The 17,656-nt window shown below is 41.6% G+C and overlaps 1 protein-coding gene across 5 annotated transcripts in view; it reads left to right on the top strand.

The window, feature by feature from the left end:
* Positions 1-17,656, top strand: part of Csgalnact1 (chondroitin sulfate N-acetylgalactosaminyltransferase 1) — a 360,316-nt gene that overhangs the window by 318,614 nt on the left and 24,046 nt on the right. For all 5 annotated transcript variants that reach the window (XM_052161840.1, XM_052161844.1, XM_052161845.1 and 2 more), the window contains one exon: positions 7,266-7,367. In XM_052161840.1, coding sequence (XP_052017800.1) covers positions 7,266-7,367 — 102 coding nt within the window. The remainder of the gene's footprint in view (positions 1-7,265; positions 7,368-17,656) is intronic.

The raw sequence follows: 17,656 nt of genomic DNA, 5'->3' as shown, positions 1-17,656 counted from the left end.
AGGTCATGTGGCTGGCACTTAAGAATGCTCCTTTTTTGGCTGCCATCAGATTGGCCTGAACGTGAAACCTACAGTCCTTGTGTGCCATCTCCTTACCATGAGCATCCTCCCAACACTTGAGATCACAGGACAGCTGGGGCGCCCATGGGAACTCTACTGAAGTCAGCTCGTGTTTGCCCGTGCACTCTTGGCCCACGAGTTATCACTTTAAACTGCCTCTTCTTCTTTGCTCTGGGTAATCACCTCAGTTTGCCTTTGAAGCTATCTCACACTTGGCTTGGGCTGCTGAGTTTCTCTCATCTGTGATATAGATTTTAGGCTCATCTACGCTTTGTTTGATATCAGGAAGACTCACAATAACAAAGCTATAGATCTTCAGATTGTTATCTCTGCCTCTCCCAGACAGGGTGGGGGGATTTTAATGGAAAATATGCTCCGTGATGCTTTTAAACCCTTTCTTTTTGTTCCAATTTTGCTTGCTTTTTTTTTTATTTTATTTTGACTGCTTCCAGCTGGACTAAATTCTCTTTCTTGTCAAGTTTCTCTTCAGAACGGGTGTGGATTCTATTTGTTTGAATGTTGTTTTCTCCTTCTGGCCCTTCTCATCCTTCTCAGGCCATTTGTGATGTTTTAATGTACAATCAGGGAAATTAAAGTCTTCTATTTGACTTTCTCTAGAAGTTTTCATCCCATTTTGGCCTAAAACCTATAAGATGGCTCTGGAAAATTCTGAGAAAATAACTTAAAGTGGGGATTATAGAATTTCTAATTGAAATAATCCTTAAGTATTTGGCTAAGATGGGTGACTGAAAGTCTTCCAGCCACCAAGAATGTGACACAGATATATGCCTGTGTCCTCTGTATTCCTTAAAAGGAATGGACGCTCTCAGCATAGTACAATCTCTTTCTGATCCATGTTTTAATACCAATCCTGTGAGCTACTTCACTACTCACAAGTCAGACCTACACCAAGAATCTTTCATATCTGGTGAGTTTGAGAAATGCAATCTTTATTAGTCATGTTGGTTTAATAGTTTTCTTTGGGGACCTAATAGAAGACTATAGGTCATATAAAAATGTCTATCCAAGAGAGTGGAAAATGGTCACTTGGAAAAGAGAGTGTGTTTTCTGTGTTGCAATGGGAATCAGGAAAGCTGTTTTGTAGGTACAAATCCACCATCACTTCTCAACAATGATCAGAATGCCCAGATACTACAATAGTAGAATTATCTATTGATTCATGTTGTCACAGGGGTAAGGGAAAGAATGCACTAAACCCAAAACAGAATGTCATGAGATAAACAGATGCCAGTGTATTCACTAACCCTCTCTTCCATCTCCAGAATAGAATCTGTTCCTTACAGTCTTCCTGGTTCCTTTCCGGCTAAGTGATTTCCATCCTGCTGACATGAGAAACCATTGGTCGACTGGGCCTAATAGATTGTTATTGTATGAAACACTCCAATTCCTGGTATTTTTTTCCATTCCTGATATATCTGAATAGAAACTGATTTGGAAACGAGGAGCAATGAGATTGCTTATAGCTGAGCCTTTTCTTAGCTGGGAACATGTCCTCTGCTCTGCTCATCTATGCAGAGCTTATCACCTATGATGCTGGTCCGTCAGCCTCCGCAGGTTAACGTTTTTGGTTTGGTTTTGGTTGGGTTTTGTTGTATCCTTCCTCTCATTGGCCTCCACAACTGTGATTATTCCACTTCACTACATTGTTGCTCTCCAGTGATCCCAGTTTTCTGCAACTTAAGCATCTCCTTGCATGTGAGATTTTCATTGGTAAAACCTGAAGAGTCTGACGTGAACCTGGATTGCTGTCCTCTTGGAGGGATCAAACGTGATAACCCTTTTGCATCGCATAAGCCAGGCACTCACTGAATGTGCATTCCTGAATTTGTGTGTTGATCTGATTTATGTTGCTACAATACAGTGTTTACGGATGAGCATGTACAAAGCTGATTAAGGCAGCCATAGTGGCTTATGACTATAAATCTCAGCCCTTGGGAGGTTGATGAAGGAGGAGGAATGTAAGCCTCAAGCCAGCCTGGGCCACAGAAGAAGTTCCAAACGAGTCTGGGCTATAGAATGAAAGTTCCTACTCAAAAATAAATAAAATAAAATAAAATAAAATAAAATAAAATAAAATAAAATAAAATAAAATAAAATAAAATAGAAGTGAAATAAACAAACAAAACCCCAAAAAGAACAAAAAAGTAGTTTACTTAGGTTTTGGTCTTAGAAACTTAAGGCTTAGTCCTAATATTCTTCCTGGCGAGGGTATCATGGTCACTGGAATTAGGGGGAGAACACTTCACACAAAGAGAAACCAAAACATGAAGGAAAGACGCCTTCAAGAGCCAGATATGGCTGTGCTTTTCTCTCCTCTCCATTCCCCTCTCGTCTCCTCACCTCTCATTTCATCTCATCTACTCTCTTCCTTCCCTTCCCTTCCCTTCCCTTCCCTTCCCTTCTCTTCCCTCCATCCCTCTTCTTATTCCCTAGCTATCTTCCCTTGTCCTTCCTTTTTCTTCTCTTCCTCCCCCTCTCCCTCTCCCTCTCCCTCTCCCTCTCGCTCTCTTCCACTTCCTCTCTTTTCTTCTGTGACAGGATCTGGCTTAGAACACATTCCATTTCCCAAATGTTAAGAATGATAGGCATGTATCAACATATCTGGGTAACCACACAGGAACACACCAAAGTCCCCATAAAATGTAAAGTAATTCCCTACAATGACAGTTCCCCCCAATGTCTTAAACACCTTATGCTAAACCCCACCTCCTGATACCACCACACTGAGAGCCAAACTATCGTCACATCAATTCTTAAATGAAAATTTCATGCACACCACACTACAGTGGTTTCCTCAGGCCACTCAACATGGGGTCTAAAAACTGACATGCTGGCTTTATGACACACAGCTTCCTGCTTTCTCTTATCCAACAGGAGATCACTAATCGCCCATGATTCTTCATTCTTTCCTGGTAGTCTCAAATATATGAGGACATGTGCTTAGAATGTACTGCCAGCCCAACTCTCATAGAACAAAGCCAGCTTCCTGCTTCTGATGACAACTAAAGCTGCGGCCACTCATGCCTCAGAGGCTGCCACTGTCTCAGTGCATACCATCAGTGCCCAACCCCCAACTATGCTTGCCCTACTGCACTGATTCCCCTCAAGTCCTGGCATAGATTGACAGTGACCCATTGAGGCTTCCAATTCTGTAAAGGAAGCCTTTAATGTTGTTTTATCTCCATGCCTTCCAGGAAGTCACATATGATTTCACAAAAATGGTCTGGAGTATAGGACAGACACTAGAGGGTTACTTTTCTCTTGAAGCCAATCTTTCCCTCTTGCAGATCAGATGTTAACTGAATTCTTAAGACAGGGCTTTAAAACTGGGAACCTTTTATATTCTCCTCTTTCCAGCCCTAAGTACATTGGCAAAGTGTGGAGATACTTTGGGTCCTGACAACTGAGTTAGTTGAATGCTGTTGGCGCACAGTTGGTGAAGGCCTGGAATGATACTGAATATCCTTCAGCACACACGACAGCTCTTCCCACATAGTTACAGGCTTATGTCCTTGGTGATTCTGAGAAACTATGTCTATCATGAGTTCTATGCCTAAGGGTAGAATGCCTCTTGCAAACAGGCCTACAGAAGCCTCTAGACAACCAGATCTGTTTGACAATGTCTGACCAGCTTCCATATCAGGAACCCAAGATGACCAGTCCTTCCCCCACCCAATAATCTCCATGTGTTTTGTTGAGGTTTTTTTCCTACTTTACGTATTTCTGTGCACAGCACTCTTCTTAACAGTGAATCCTATACAGTAAGACTATCAGATCTGATAGACCCATTCCTCCTATTGCTAAGGTGTCAGGCCCTGGAGACAGATACTATACTGATTCTTAGGGAACCAGATATGTGTGTGTGGCTCCCTGCAAAGCTCTCAGAGGTCACTAGGATGCATTTTCTTACCTCTAAGCCAAGATTTGGGCAACTTCTATAAACAGCTCAGTCCTACAGAACACAAAGATGATAAAATTGTGACTTTGACTTCTCAGTAGATATAAATATAGTTCAGCATAAAGGACTGTGACACATGTTTTCTGCCTTAAAATGTTTTGTAACTAGTCTTGGCACTGTGTGACAATGACTTGGGGAAGAGCAAAGCATTTTATTGGGAAAATCATCCTTAAAAGATACAGTCTTTATGATGTAGAAGCAGAATTTTCAATTTCCAGATTGAGGTCAAGGAATTGGGGCTGTTAAAGTAATGGGAAGTATTCATGGATCTAGTGTGTTCCTGAGAAGGGTTGCCAAGACCTGAGTTCCCTGCAAGCATTTATAGTTTCACTGACCACCCTACCACAGTATGCCCGGGGACATGCTCACAAAAGCAGGTCTGTCACCTCAGCAATATAGATAGCATTGTCCAAATACAAGTGATTAAAAGTCTATATATGCCATGAGTCAGACCTTTGTTACTTCTTTTTAACCTTTATGTTGGAAACAAACCATATCTGCACTTGATCATCTAATCACACATATTCCCATAGACTTCTGCCAAGGACAGGGAAGTCACATGGAGAAGGTTTTGGAAAATACAAAGACCATTCAGACATCAGTAGTGAGACTTATACAATCTCAGGGAGGAGTGGTTTCTTTGTGGGTAGTTTGAGTCCTGTCTAGGAGATTGGAAACTTCTTCAAGGGAAGACATGCCAGTTTTACTTGTTGTTTAAGATTCCCTTGGTAGAGTGTCTAGCATGTGCTATATTGTCAACAAATACTTGTTGAATGAATGAAGACAAGAATTCACAAAAACCTAAAATGGAAAGCTGGAGGCTGATACCAGAGCAAGCTTGGATTTGCCTTTCTGACATCCTAACCTGACTATGTAAGGGTTAGGCCTGATTTAAAAACATTAGACAGAGGCAGCGAAGATATCACTGGAAAAAAAAAACAAAATGTTTTAATTCAGGCTGAACAGGGATAGATCCTCTGCACCTCCTAACACACACACAATTTTAAAGCACAGTTCTCCAGAGCACAGTTATCTAGCACCTGGCCTGTGCAGGATTCCTTCCACTCTGACAGAGGAAGCAGAGGCACTATCTGGCAAGTTTGCTAAGGGGATCTCTGTGTACAGGGACTTTCTTGTAGGCATACCTGAAGCCAGGCTGAGCCCTCCGTGCCTGTTGTGTGGTGTCAGGGTGACCTTCCTTACAAATCTCTTCCTTCTTGATCCATCCTTTCTGAACTCTTCCCATCTTCTGAGTTCCTGAAAACGCACCATGATTCCTTTGTTCTACTCATCTGATGACGTGGTTTGAGCTCATTTTATCTCCCAAGTACATTTTTCTAGGGCAGGAACCATTCCTTCTGTTGTTTCCAATGTTTCCCAGCAACTCCAGGAATGTGGCTCTTCCTTTTGGATGTTATAATAACAACAACAAAAAAAATCTAGTAATGTGACCTTTATAAATAGGGCCAAGATACTTCTGGAGTCTATGACTTAGATTATTGTTTGAATGTTAACAATGGAAGGAGGGCACAGGAAATACCAAAGTATGTCAAAATACCATCCCACCAGCAGACTCTCTCTCTGTTGGCTCCCAGGAAACAACATTTCACAATATCTCCATACACATATACTCATGTATGTGGATGTACTCATGCCTCATAGGCATGCATGTAGGCACATGTATGTAGATACCATACATACATATAAACCTAAATATTTATACATGTTTCTATTTACATTTACATGTACATACACATACAGTTACACACAGGAATATTCGAAGAGCAAACCCTCAGAGAAACCTAGCAGATTAGCTAGATAATATGTTTAAAAGAAGAGGACATACCAAGCAACACATAAGCTTTGGTGAGCTTTGGACTGAATCTAGACAAGTCAAGAGCCAAAGACCTGGACCTAGGAGTGTTGAGCCAAATGACTGCTTTGTTAGGACCCTGAGTCACCAGATGCGGGGATCATCAGTTGTGTTCATGCTGTTTTCCTGCCCATGGGGACAGGATTGACCTGTGATCTGAGATCACAACTGGTGGATTCTGAGAGGGGAAGCAAAGCTGATAGCGGAGAGCAGAAGAGACAGGCAGTAGTGAACACAGCGAGAACAGACTGCTGAGAGACAGCGTCAGTGAGACAGCTCATTTAATGGGGGAACAAAAGCTACTGAAAACTTTGTGGGGTGGGTAGGGAAAAGAAGGGAGAAGTTTAATTAGGCTACCAAACTAGGTGACCTCCTGGGGTGGGGAGACAAAAGTGGGTGCATAGTCTAGGACAGCTGGGGCTGGGATATCAAAGTTCTGTACATCTCAGGATGAGATTGCAGGGGTTTGGATATGCCTCAACCCTCCTCTTGCTCCCACCTTGCTCCCCATCCCCATACCGTGGTTCCCTGGCCCTACACAGTTGTAGGAGAGCAATGGGAGAGTGGGGGCTTTTGTGTATGGAGACACACATATGTTCATAGCTGAAGACTCTGCAGGGACTGCGGCTGAAAGGGAGCTCTCGGTTTTAAGTCCGACTGTTATATCCCAGGCTCCTCTTCCCAGGCTTTTGTTCCTTCTAGTTGTATAGAAATCTTTTAATCAAAACTTTTAGGCCTAGGGCTGTATATGTCTACTTTATTAGTTCGTGAGGAGTGAGGTTTCTTCCCACCTGCCTGGAGGAGTGGGATACACAGAAGGCACTGGTGCCTCCTTAACAGCCCAGGTGATGATGAGTATTTCCAAGGCTCCCCACAGTCTTATGCCATAGAATGATGGTTTACTGTGGGTCATTTTGTCATGAAGACTGTGTTTTTTGTCTCACACAAGGGAAACATCTACCGGCAAAGCTTCTTGTTTTACCCACTCTGGACATTAGATTACTCTTCTGTAACATAGAACCAATGTCTTATATACCCCAGAACCTGTTCCAGGACAACTTGACATCTCCAAAGAGGATAAATCAGTGGTAGGATGACTCTAAGGTATCTCACATCTGATACTTTATTTACCACATCTGCATATTTAAATGTATTTGTTTCCCTAATAAGATAAATAAAATTTGAGTGTCCAACCATGGTGCCCTTCTCTTCTGCCTTGAGTTTACTTTAAGCCTCTTTTCACTTTATAAAATATTAAGGTAAAAGAAGGAGGGAGATGGAGGGGGAATATTGGTTTGTTTCTTACTATAAATGTACAGACAGGACCAGACACAAATGTGTTTTGTTTTCCAGGGAGATGTGCATCCAACAGGACGGGAGAGTTCATCTCACCGTTGTTTACTTTGGGAAAGAAGAAATGAATGAAGTTAAAGGAATACTTGAAAACACTTCCAAGTAAGTACCATCTGGTACCATAGCCAGGAGTCACAGCAACCAGGGTGGGTCTGTACATCCAGACCCGTATCTTCTTCCTTTTACCTAATACTAGATAATCTGGGAATTTGATTATTGACTAGGCATGGGAAATTCAGAATTTTCCCTCTTCAGGAGACTACTCAGTCTGACACTGGTCTTATTTGTGTCAGGGTGATGAATTTGACAGTAGCCATAACCTGCCCTGTATGGTAAAGGCATGGAACACAGGCTTTGGGGAGCTCACACACAACTGAAGACAAGTTCAGGTTTGGGGCTTTCATATTTTCATAGTCCTATTAGGGAGAACACAGCGGTGCGGTGAGCTCCTACTCAGCCACTGCTTGACTGTCTAAGAGCAACGCTCAGGCTCAAATCTCATCCACAGAGCAAATGACCTAACCCTTTCATCTTCGCCTTTCATCCAGGATTCATTTAAAGACGTCAGGGGACACCTGATGGGGTAGCTAAGGTAGGATCCTTAACTGAGCAGAGCCAGTGAACAGCAATTACTTCATCAAAACCTTTAGGCCTGGGGTTTGTATGTTTATAACTCATTGATCAATTACAGAGTGTAAAGGGGGCATTCAAGAGCAGCAAAGATGGATTCTTTTTCTCTTCCAAGATAAATAATCCATGGAATCTTGTACAAACCAGGAAGCCAGCATAGAACTGCCATGCTCTATACTTGCTTGTCATAGAGGTGTGCAGAGAAAGTCACATGAATAGCTCTGATATGTGTGAAGTTTTGACGGCTTTAGTAGTACTCAGAGGCAGAACTAGTCTGAACAGGTCCACATGGTTAGATGTAAACAGGGCTGTCTGTTTGGAGTTTCTGGTAAGTGGTAATTGGATGACAGTTGAGGAATGACTTCTGAGATGGAGAACACTTCCAGTGTTTATTCTCGTGCTGTCACCAGTCTCGTGTTAATGGCCACAATTAAAACTTCAAACTTCCCAAAGCAGAGATCATCAGCAGTCATAGCTCTATGACCATGATTATAAAGATACTGGTGTTGTAGGAATTGAACTACAGGAGAGTTTTCAGAATGAAGATGTAAACAGATGTAACACACATCTGTTATTGTAAATAAAGCTTTATTGGATGTAGCAGGTCTGTTGATTTATATATTATTCGTGGCTGTTAGATTCAGAAAATCTAACAATTTACTATCTGTGTAGAAAAAGAAAATTGTTCACTCTTATCCTAAATCAATAGGAGTTAAAAGTAGTAAAGGCCTGCATGAGAGGAGGATTAAATCCAACAAAATATTTGGATTCTCTAAATGTAACTGAAGTAGGACTTTTTTGAGTTTAATGCACTGCAGTATCCCTCCCCTCTCTGCTCGGTGATGGAGATCACAGGTGGTTAGGGTTCACGTTCTCTGCACAATGTGCAAGTGTAAGCATCTTGGCCAGTATCCATTCCTGAACAAAATTGTTTTTAAAGTTTTCCAGGAGCTTCAAACCTGAAATCAAGATAGAAAAGAAGATGCGGTGGCCACCCCTAGAGGCTGCACACTAAACTGCAGGCAGCTGTTTTATTCCAAAGTACTTTAAAAGTCTGTCCAGGCAGGTGACTCCAGGGTACGCACAGAATCCTATCCTACTGGGTTTGGAACTTTTTTTTTTTCATTTCTCAATAGATGTTGAGACACTTGCTAATGGTTACACTAAGATTTATAAAAATAATATGTACAAGTAGAAGGCTGGTTTAGACATGTTATAGGGAATGTTCTTTCTAGGGACTCGAAGCTTTTCTCAAGCAATTCCTCCCTCATCAGGTTTTCCGGGTTACTAAATGCCATTAAGCATGTGATGCCACAGACATTGTGTAAGACACGCCCTGCTACAATGTTAAATGTATTGAATAGCAATAACTTCACAAGATGTTTGAGATCTATTTTTATAATATGTGTATGCATGTTTTGCCTCCATGGGTCTGCATTTCTGATGCTCTCAGAGGTCAGAGGAAGATGTTAAATCCCCGTAGAACTTGAATTACAGCAGTTGTGAGGTACTGGGTACTAGGTGGGTGCTAGGAATTAAACCTTGGTATGTTGTAAGAACAGAAAATACTCTTAACTATTGAGCCAACTCTCCACCCAATGGTATAGGGGTTCTAATGGTATTAATTAGTCAGATCTTGTCTACCTTGGTATTCTGACCGAGGCAAATATATGTTCTTTTATTTTAATCTTAAGACTCAACACCTCACAGTGCATAGCACTGTAGAAAATCCACCTATATATTTACATGCTTATATAGAATTATAAAAGGAATATAAGAGACTGAAGCAGATTTTAATAGGTTTTAGGAGTGAGCCCAGAGAAGTGTAAGTAGACTCTGTATTCACAAGAAAATAACACAGGATTATAAAGATACTGGTGTTGTAGGAATTGAGCTACAGGAGAGTTTTCAGAATGAAGATGTAATCAGCTGTAGAGTCAAGAGAGTAGAAAACTGGTTAGGGCAAGAAATAGTGGATTCAAGTTCAGATAGGAAGGAAGTAGGTAGGTAGGCAGTCAAGCAGGCCACATCAACAGCCATAGACAGAGCTAAGCCAAAGACCTGGCAACAGTCAGGAGTTCTCTGTTCTCGGTTCTTAATACACACAGCAAATACATGACCCCATGAACTTAAATGATCCCATGATAAGTCAGTGTGGAGCAATGGTCATCTCAGTGCTAGGTATCTTGACACTTCTAGGGTCCAGTTGAGGGAGTTATTTACTTTCTCTGTTCTGGCATTTCCAGTAAGTTTTGAGGTCTAGATTCACTGGTAAGACTTCAATATACCTATGTGCCTCTACAGTCTCAATCCACCCTTGTAGATTTGGAGGGCAGCAGGGCTGGTTCCAGATATGTGGTGGGGCTTACTAATATATCCAGGGGCATGTTATCCTCGACTCTCAAAAGGAGTACAAAGGCTGCTTATAGGGCTAGAAAGATGATCTAGTGGTTAAGAGCACAGGGTGCTCTTCCAGGGAGCTACAGGTGACTCTTAACCACCTGTAACTAGCTTCAAGAGATTTATAGGTACCTTCACACATGATACACACACACACACACACACACACACACACACACCTTTACATATGCACAAAATACAAACAAATCTTTACAAAAAATGCAGTGTCTCAAGACTATGCATAGCCTGAAAAAACGATAGTCTTGTAGAACACAGAATGACTTATCGCAAGGCACCACTACAACACCTGGTGAGCAGAAGTCTCAAAATGTCTCTTAGTTGGTAAAGAAAGCATAGTATCTGAACAAGGGTAGCAAAGCTACCTGAATCAAAAGGAATGGTGCATCTGAAATACTGGGAAATATCCAGACTCCACTCCATGCAGAAAACTGTATGCTGATGACTCCTGGGACCTGTGATTTAAAGTAATGAGTGCTACATAAGCTCAAGCAAAATTAATTTCACCCCATTTCTCTGAGTGGATGATGTCTGTTATAGTGATGCCAATGATGCCCATGGCATCATGCACCGGGTGGGCAGGATCTTGTGGGATGCTTAGGCTTCTATAGTGGCTCAGTTGATCCTTTTAGAATGTTTCTCTGACACATCCTTGCCAAGATCATGTTGGATTTCTTGTCCTTGTTATCATAGTGATTTCTTGCACCATTTATTCAACCTCCACTTCTCTCTCAACCTCAGATCCTCTGTGTGGTTCTTCTCCACTCCTGGCCCTAACCTCTTTGAACACTAGCCATGTAGACAACAACATTTATGTTAGGCATATGCTGTATGATGTAGTGAGTTACACTTCTACTATTTCAACTTTGCAGCTAGTAAGTTGTTATAAGTTGTTCAGTAAATGACAATATATCTTATTTGGCCTCATAACCCCAGCACCTGACACAAGTTTTTTTCATCAAGGAAAGGTACTGCCAATCAATTATTGGATTTGGATATACAATAACCCACATGTATGCACACACACACACACACACACACACACTTCTGAGGCTTTACTTAGATATCATCACTATTCCTTTAAGATGGCAAGAATGCTCATTCAATGGCATTCTACTTTCAATTACTGTTATTTTATGAAAAATCTCATTAAATGTACTTAACAATGTTTGGTGCATGAACGTATGTGTGATATGAATATGTGTATGCATTGTCACATGTATGTGCATAGCTATATGCACACATGTGTGTGCAGGTGTGAGGTTGACATTAGGTATCTTTTCTAATTGCTCTCCTTCTTACGTATTGATGAAGGATTTCTCCCTGACCTTAAAGGTTTCCAAAAGTCTGATTAATCATTTGTTTCTGGGATTCACTGTCTCTGCTTCCCACTTGCTACAGCTAGAGTTGGGCCTCTATCTCCCCAGGCTCTCTGACCCTTTGTGTCTGAGGCTTTTTGAGCTAAGTATTGTTCTTAGCCCTCTTTCATAGCTGTCGAAACTGGGGCTTAGAGAGCTGGGGTCTTCACTCCAGTCACGTGAGAAAGCCAAGTGCCCCTCAGCCCCCTCCTAAGATCCATAATTGCTAGTCGAAGGTAATGAGATTTGTAATCAGGCTAAATGAAATCCCCGTCATTTGGAGATCAGTATTGTAATTAAACTGTTCTAAATCCAGCTGAATGCAAACATTTTCAGAATATCTAAAAATAAAGTCTTATTTAATGACTAGTTTGCAGTGTTTTATGTTCTCTTCCTCTGAGTTTATACTTCCTCAGTTGAGCTTTGTATTTCAGTTGATTGCTACAGATTGGTGTTTTGCAAACTCTGGTTTGTGATTCATTAGAGGATTACAAAATCGATTCAGTGGGCTTAGTCCAGTGTGTTTGAAAGATAGAGTAGAGAAGGCTACAAATTTTCCAAATAAATCACAGGTAATAAGAATACACATTGTTTGAAGAATGCTAATTTCATTGCGCATGCCTATGTGCATACACACATACATGTCCTGTGATAGGAAGATAGTATGTTCCTTTGTAAAATTTGTAGTTATGTTTATAAGCCTCTGTTACAGAAAACAGCACAAATTACTTCACGGTAACTGATCCTTAATCTACAAATTTTCCCATGATGCTTCTGTTCTCAAAGAAAAGCTTAATTCAATACCTCACAAATACACATAAACTTTGGTATAACCTTGAATGCTTTTTAGCATGCAGAATACTTGGACCCAGCCCCAGATATTCTGAGTCAGCAGGCTTGAGCTGCAGCCTGAGCACCAGTCTTTCCGTTTCCTCACGCACTGTTGTATCTCGACATGGCTTGCTCCAAGCAGCACCAGTCTAAGAGGCCATTTGATTGGAACTCTATAATAGGGTATTTTAAAAATTGTAACTTGGAGTTGAATTATGCACCGACGCATTCATCATTGTCTGGTCATGATGACACAGAGTTATCTTTTAGAGAAGTCCTATCTGAGAATTGAGGCACTAACAATGGGACATTGAGAGATGGGGAGTGAGCTCCTCAGGTAGGGCACCTGCTGCACAAGCCTAAGGACCTGAGTTGGCTCTCCAGCACTCTGGGTGTGGTCATATGTGCCTATAACTCTGGAACTGGAAGGGGGAGTAGAGATAGGAAGGTTCTCAGAGCTTGCTAGCCAATCAGTGAGCACAATCTTCAATGAGAGATTCCGGTTCAAAATATAAGATGAACACCTGATGTGACAAACACCTGATGTTGACTTCTGGCTTCTAGGAATATACTCAAACACATGTATATGCAATCATATACACCTATACATACACAAACATGCATACACATTTATGGGTTGTGGATGTATACACACACACACACAAATTGAGAGAGAGAGAGAGAGAGAGAGAGACAGAGAGAGAGAGAGAGAGAGAGAGAGAGAGAGAGAGACTGTTCTACCCCATGTATGTGAGGGAAGAGAGGCTTGTAGTTGTAGTGGTGGTGTCATAGACTTGCCTTACTGCAGTGTGTGATGGCATTTCAAGCTATCACATCTTTGTCATTTCATGAAGATTTCATCCAGATAACTAAGGGGAGAATTTGTGTGTATAGAGGGGTGGGAGGACCACATGTAAATTCTCTGCTAAAATCCCACAGTCAGATAATCACAGTGTCATTGTGAATGTGCACACATTGGAACTCTTGACCATTGATGGCAGAAATGGAAAATGGTGCAGCTACAAGCTAAGAGCTCAGTGGTTCTTTCAATGATTAGGATAGAATTATCTTCTAAACTAGGAATTTCATTTCCTCTGTAAATCCCAAAATAATTGAAAATAAACTTGTGAACAAAAGTGCACAAATAAAAGTGCAGTGGTATTATGATCAATTTGCAAGGTGGAATCAACTCAAATGTCCATCATCGTCGGACAAACAAAAAATAAATACTAAAAAATAAAATATGAAATTGCCATACAATGAAATACTATTCTGCTATAATAGGCAGTAAAGTAATGCATGCTATGATGTGTGCTGGGAATCAAACTCAGGTCCTCTGCAAGAGCAGTAAGGGTTCTTAATGGCTGAGACATTGCTCCAGTCTCCCAGCCTCTGTCTTATACTCCTCCTGCATCCCATGCAGGATGGACTACTTTCTATCTTTTAAATGGCATTGAATACCAAATCCCTTGCTGACTCCAAACCAAAAGAAAGAGTCAGCACATGGTCCATTACATGATAGGCACTGTGCTGGGACAGCTTGATCCAGGCTTTTTGAGGAATTATTCACATTTCCTTTTCTACATGGGCAATGTGTGGGGTCAGGCAAGCATAGCTCATGGCAGAGAGAGAAAGGAGGCGGGGGTTATAGGTTCATGCTTTAGACAGTAAGGAAAAATGAAAAGGGCTGAGTCTGTGCATTGAGCTCTGTGTTAGTTACTTTCCTGTAGTAAAACACCATGGCCAAAAGCAGCGTAGAGAAGAGTTTTATTTTATTTTACAGTTTTTGAGGGTTAGAGTGCATGATGGTACAGGAGGAATGGCAGTGAAGAGTTAAAGCCGTGAAGACTGTGCACAGTCCAATGGTTGGCTGTGAGCATCCACTTCTGTATCTGTCAGGTACTAGCAGAGCCTCTCAGGAGACAGCTATATCAGGCTCCTGTCAGCAAGCACTTGTTGGCATCCACAGTAGTGTCTAGATTTGGTAACTGTATATGGGATGGATCCCCAAGTGGGGCAGTCTCTGGATGGCCTTTGACTATAAACTCTCAAATCCTGTCCCCTAAGTGACAGACAAATGTCTTCCAGCCAGGTTGCATAACCTTACCACCAGATGACAGCTAAGCGCTTAAACACGTGAGCCCATAGGGGAAACAATTCTCATTCAAATCACCACAAGTCCGTGAGGGAAATCAGAAGTGAGGAATGAAGGAATGTGTTTCCCTGTACATCAGAGCCTTGTAGCTGTCTGTGGTCCAGATTCTGTGTGTTGGCTCTCCCACACTTATAAATAGTACCATAGCTACTGTATGTCTCACGGGTCAGGGTTTCTTGAGTGGAAGGAAGCCTCTCTTTCCCCTTCACTTCCTTCCCAATTCTGCCCAAGGCCTTGGCACCGGCCTTGGCACCGCGCTCATGTGCCTGCTCTTTATCTTTCTGTGAAAACTGTATGGCAAGATTTCCTCCCAGATTTTTCCATCTTGGTGTTTGTCTGCATATCAGCAAATTTGTTTAGTGTCTGCCAAAGCAGGCTTTTATTTTTCCACTCAAAATAAAAGAAAAAACCTTGCATGCACAAGCTACAAAAAGAAAGAAAATAAAAGATCAAGCAACCCCCTTTTTTGACCTAAGAGCAGTGGTCTGCCCTGCTACTAAAGAGTCAAATGCTTCCATCTTCTCTTCGTAATGGACAGAGCTACAAAGTTACAAAGAATTTTAAAATTAGTAGAAAGGAATACCTGAGTTCCCTATAGAAACTCACAAAACCCAACTTGTGTAAGCTCAGAGTGTTGATAATTTAAAATTTATTATTGAAAATGCTTACAGAAAAAAACAGGGATGATTGTATGTTTGTTTTTCAATTCTTCATTGCATTCAAATATCTTCATTTGACAGTAGAGCCCATAAAACATTTTGATACTTAGGGCTATGCAGTATAAAATTTTAAATTAGACATTTTTTTATAATCCTGGCTTCTATTCAAAATTTTAAAGTATTTTTTAAATGAAAGGAAGTGTCACATTAAGACAATTTGTTTACAGTTGTGAGAAAATGTCTGTATTAGAACCAACCCTTTCGAAAGAGCAAGGTCTTTTATCACTTTTAATCTTCTCATTTGGAGAAATGCAAGGCAATTAAGGGAATTAAAAACAGCAGAAGCAATGGCTTTCTCAGGTCATCATAACCTCTACAAAAATGACTGCATGTAACTGAGAGGTCCACACACAGCAGATTTATTATATCAAAGAAAGGAACTGAGTGGGAAATTCAAGCATTTTGTCAATTATTAGGATAATTCGAGAAGTAATTAGGAATAAATCATGTATCCTTTTGCGTGTCCATAGTAGAAATTTACACACTAGTGAGATGGAGAGCCCCCATTTTACCATGCCCAGTGCCTGTCTCTTGCTATGCCACAACTATAGGCATGTCATCAAATATTGCATTTCGTTGTGAGAGTAAATTAAATATTTCAAAACAAATTGCATGCTCTTTTCTCAGCTTGGTTTTCTCTTACTCCTCATTACTCCTGGTTATAACTTCTGGTTAGCATTTGAGGGTGCTGAACTCTCTTTGTAGGAAAAACTCTTTCCAGACAGCAAGTTCTTCAGAAAGTAACAGGAAGCCTCAGTCAAAAATCTCTTGCTATGCAGAGTGTTTTTAGTCTCTCTTTTGTCCCTCTGTGTGACATTTATGAGCCAGAACTAGATACTTTCTGAAGGGAGGAGGGGTGTGGAATTGCTTCCTTGAAAGGATTAGAACCTGCCAAAGGCTCTTGTGCATTGGTCCGTTTGATACAATAAGGTATCAAGATACAAGGACAAAGGGGCAAGACTTGATCGCATGGCCAGAGCGGCCTCCCTAGTTGGCAGGGAGGTATTTAAAAGGTATGAAAAGAGCCCTTCTACATACAGAAAGATATGAAGACAGTATCTACTGGGAAAGGATCACAAGAAGAAACATCTAGTCCCAGTCATATGCATACCTTTTTGACTCATCTATCATGAGCATCTACTGGCTTGACACCAGAGTTGGGCAGGTGGACAGCAGACCTGAATGCCTGCATGTGAATTCCAGGGATCTCCACTCATGGCCATGGGGTTTCTGAGGTGAAGAAGTTACTGCCCAGTGGACTTTGAGGTCTTGCTATTTTGGCAGCCAAGGGGGACCCATAGGAGGATGCCTGAGGCAACACTGTCTGTCCTTCCCAGGCCATCAAGAATTCTAACCCCACCCTGCTTTCTTTCTATACACGTGTCCTGTACTCACGACCTGGTGAGCTGTCAGGGTTTCAGAGGAGGCCAGAGGAACGTTGTCTCTGGGTTGCCATGCTCAAGGCAGATGAAGGGCCAGGAAAGACGACAGCAGACAGAGTTCAGTGAGGCATAGGCACAGGCTGCTGGGCTTCATGTGTCATTGCCCCAGTGCCACCCCCTGTGTGAGCAGTATACATTCAGAGATGTCCTCCTGAGGCTGTCAGTGCCCCCTGGAGATTGGTTGTGATGGGTAGTGCCCTGGAAATCACAGGCAATACCTTATCTTGTAGAAAGCATGAGTGGAAAAGAAAAAATAAAACAAATTGCTGCTGTGTGAGCGTGGACAAAGCTTTTCTCTGGACCTAGTTTCTGGAATACTTTTTCTATAGAAGCAACACAATCAGGCAGAGAGGTTAACATTCAAAGGCTTTTACTAATCTTTCAAATTAAGGTCACCTCCAGCACTAGCGCAATGGATGTCCCTTCTCTTTTTCTGAAGGCTGTCATGCAAGCCCTGACCTCTCCCCTTGCTTCTGGTGCTGTGGATCAGATGAAGGTGTTTACTGGGGCAAGTAGCTTGAGCCAGGGTGTGAAGAACTTTTATACAGAACAAGGTAGATTTATTCGTGTGTTCCTGTGTCAGGCAGGCAGGTGTGCCAGATTCTTGGTTCGCTCTTAAACTCTGTAGCATCCAGTCATTTACTCTCTTTGCTTCTTGGTTACTATCTCCTTTTTATTTTTTTTATTATATATTTTTTATTTTCTATATTCTTTGTTTCCATTCCAAATGATTTCCCCTTTCCCAGATCCCCCCTCCCCATATGTCCCATAAACCTTCTTCTCTCCACCCATTCTCCAATCACCTCCCTCCTTTTTCTCTGTCCTTATATTCTCCTCC

This window comes from Apodemus sylvaticus, chromosome 18 (genome assembly GCF_947179515.1).
Source record: "Apodemus sylvaticus chromosome 18, mApoSyl1.1, whole genome shotgun sequence".
Classification (NCBI taxonomy): Eukaryota; Metazoa; Chordata; class Mammalia; order Rodentia; family Muridae; genus Apodemus; species Apodemus sylvaticus.
This window is presented reverse-complemented; position numbering and strand designations above follow the sequence as displayed.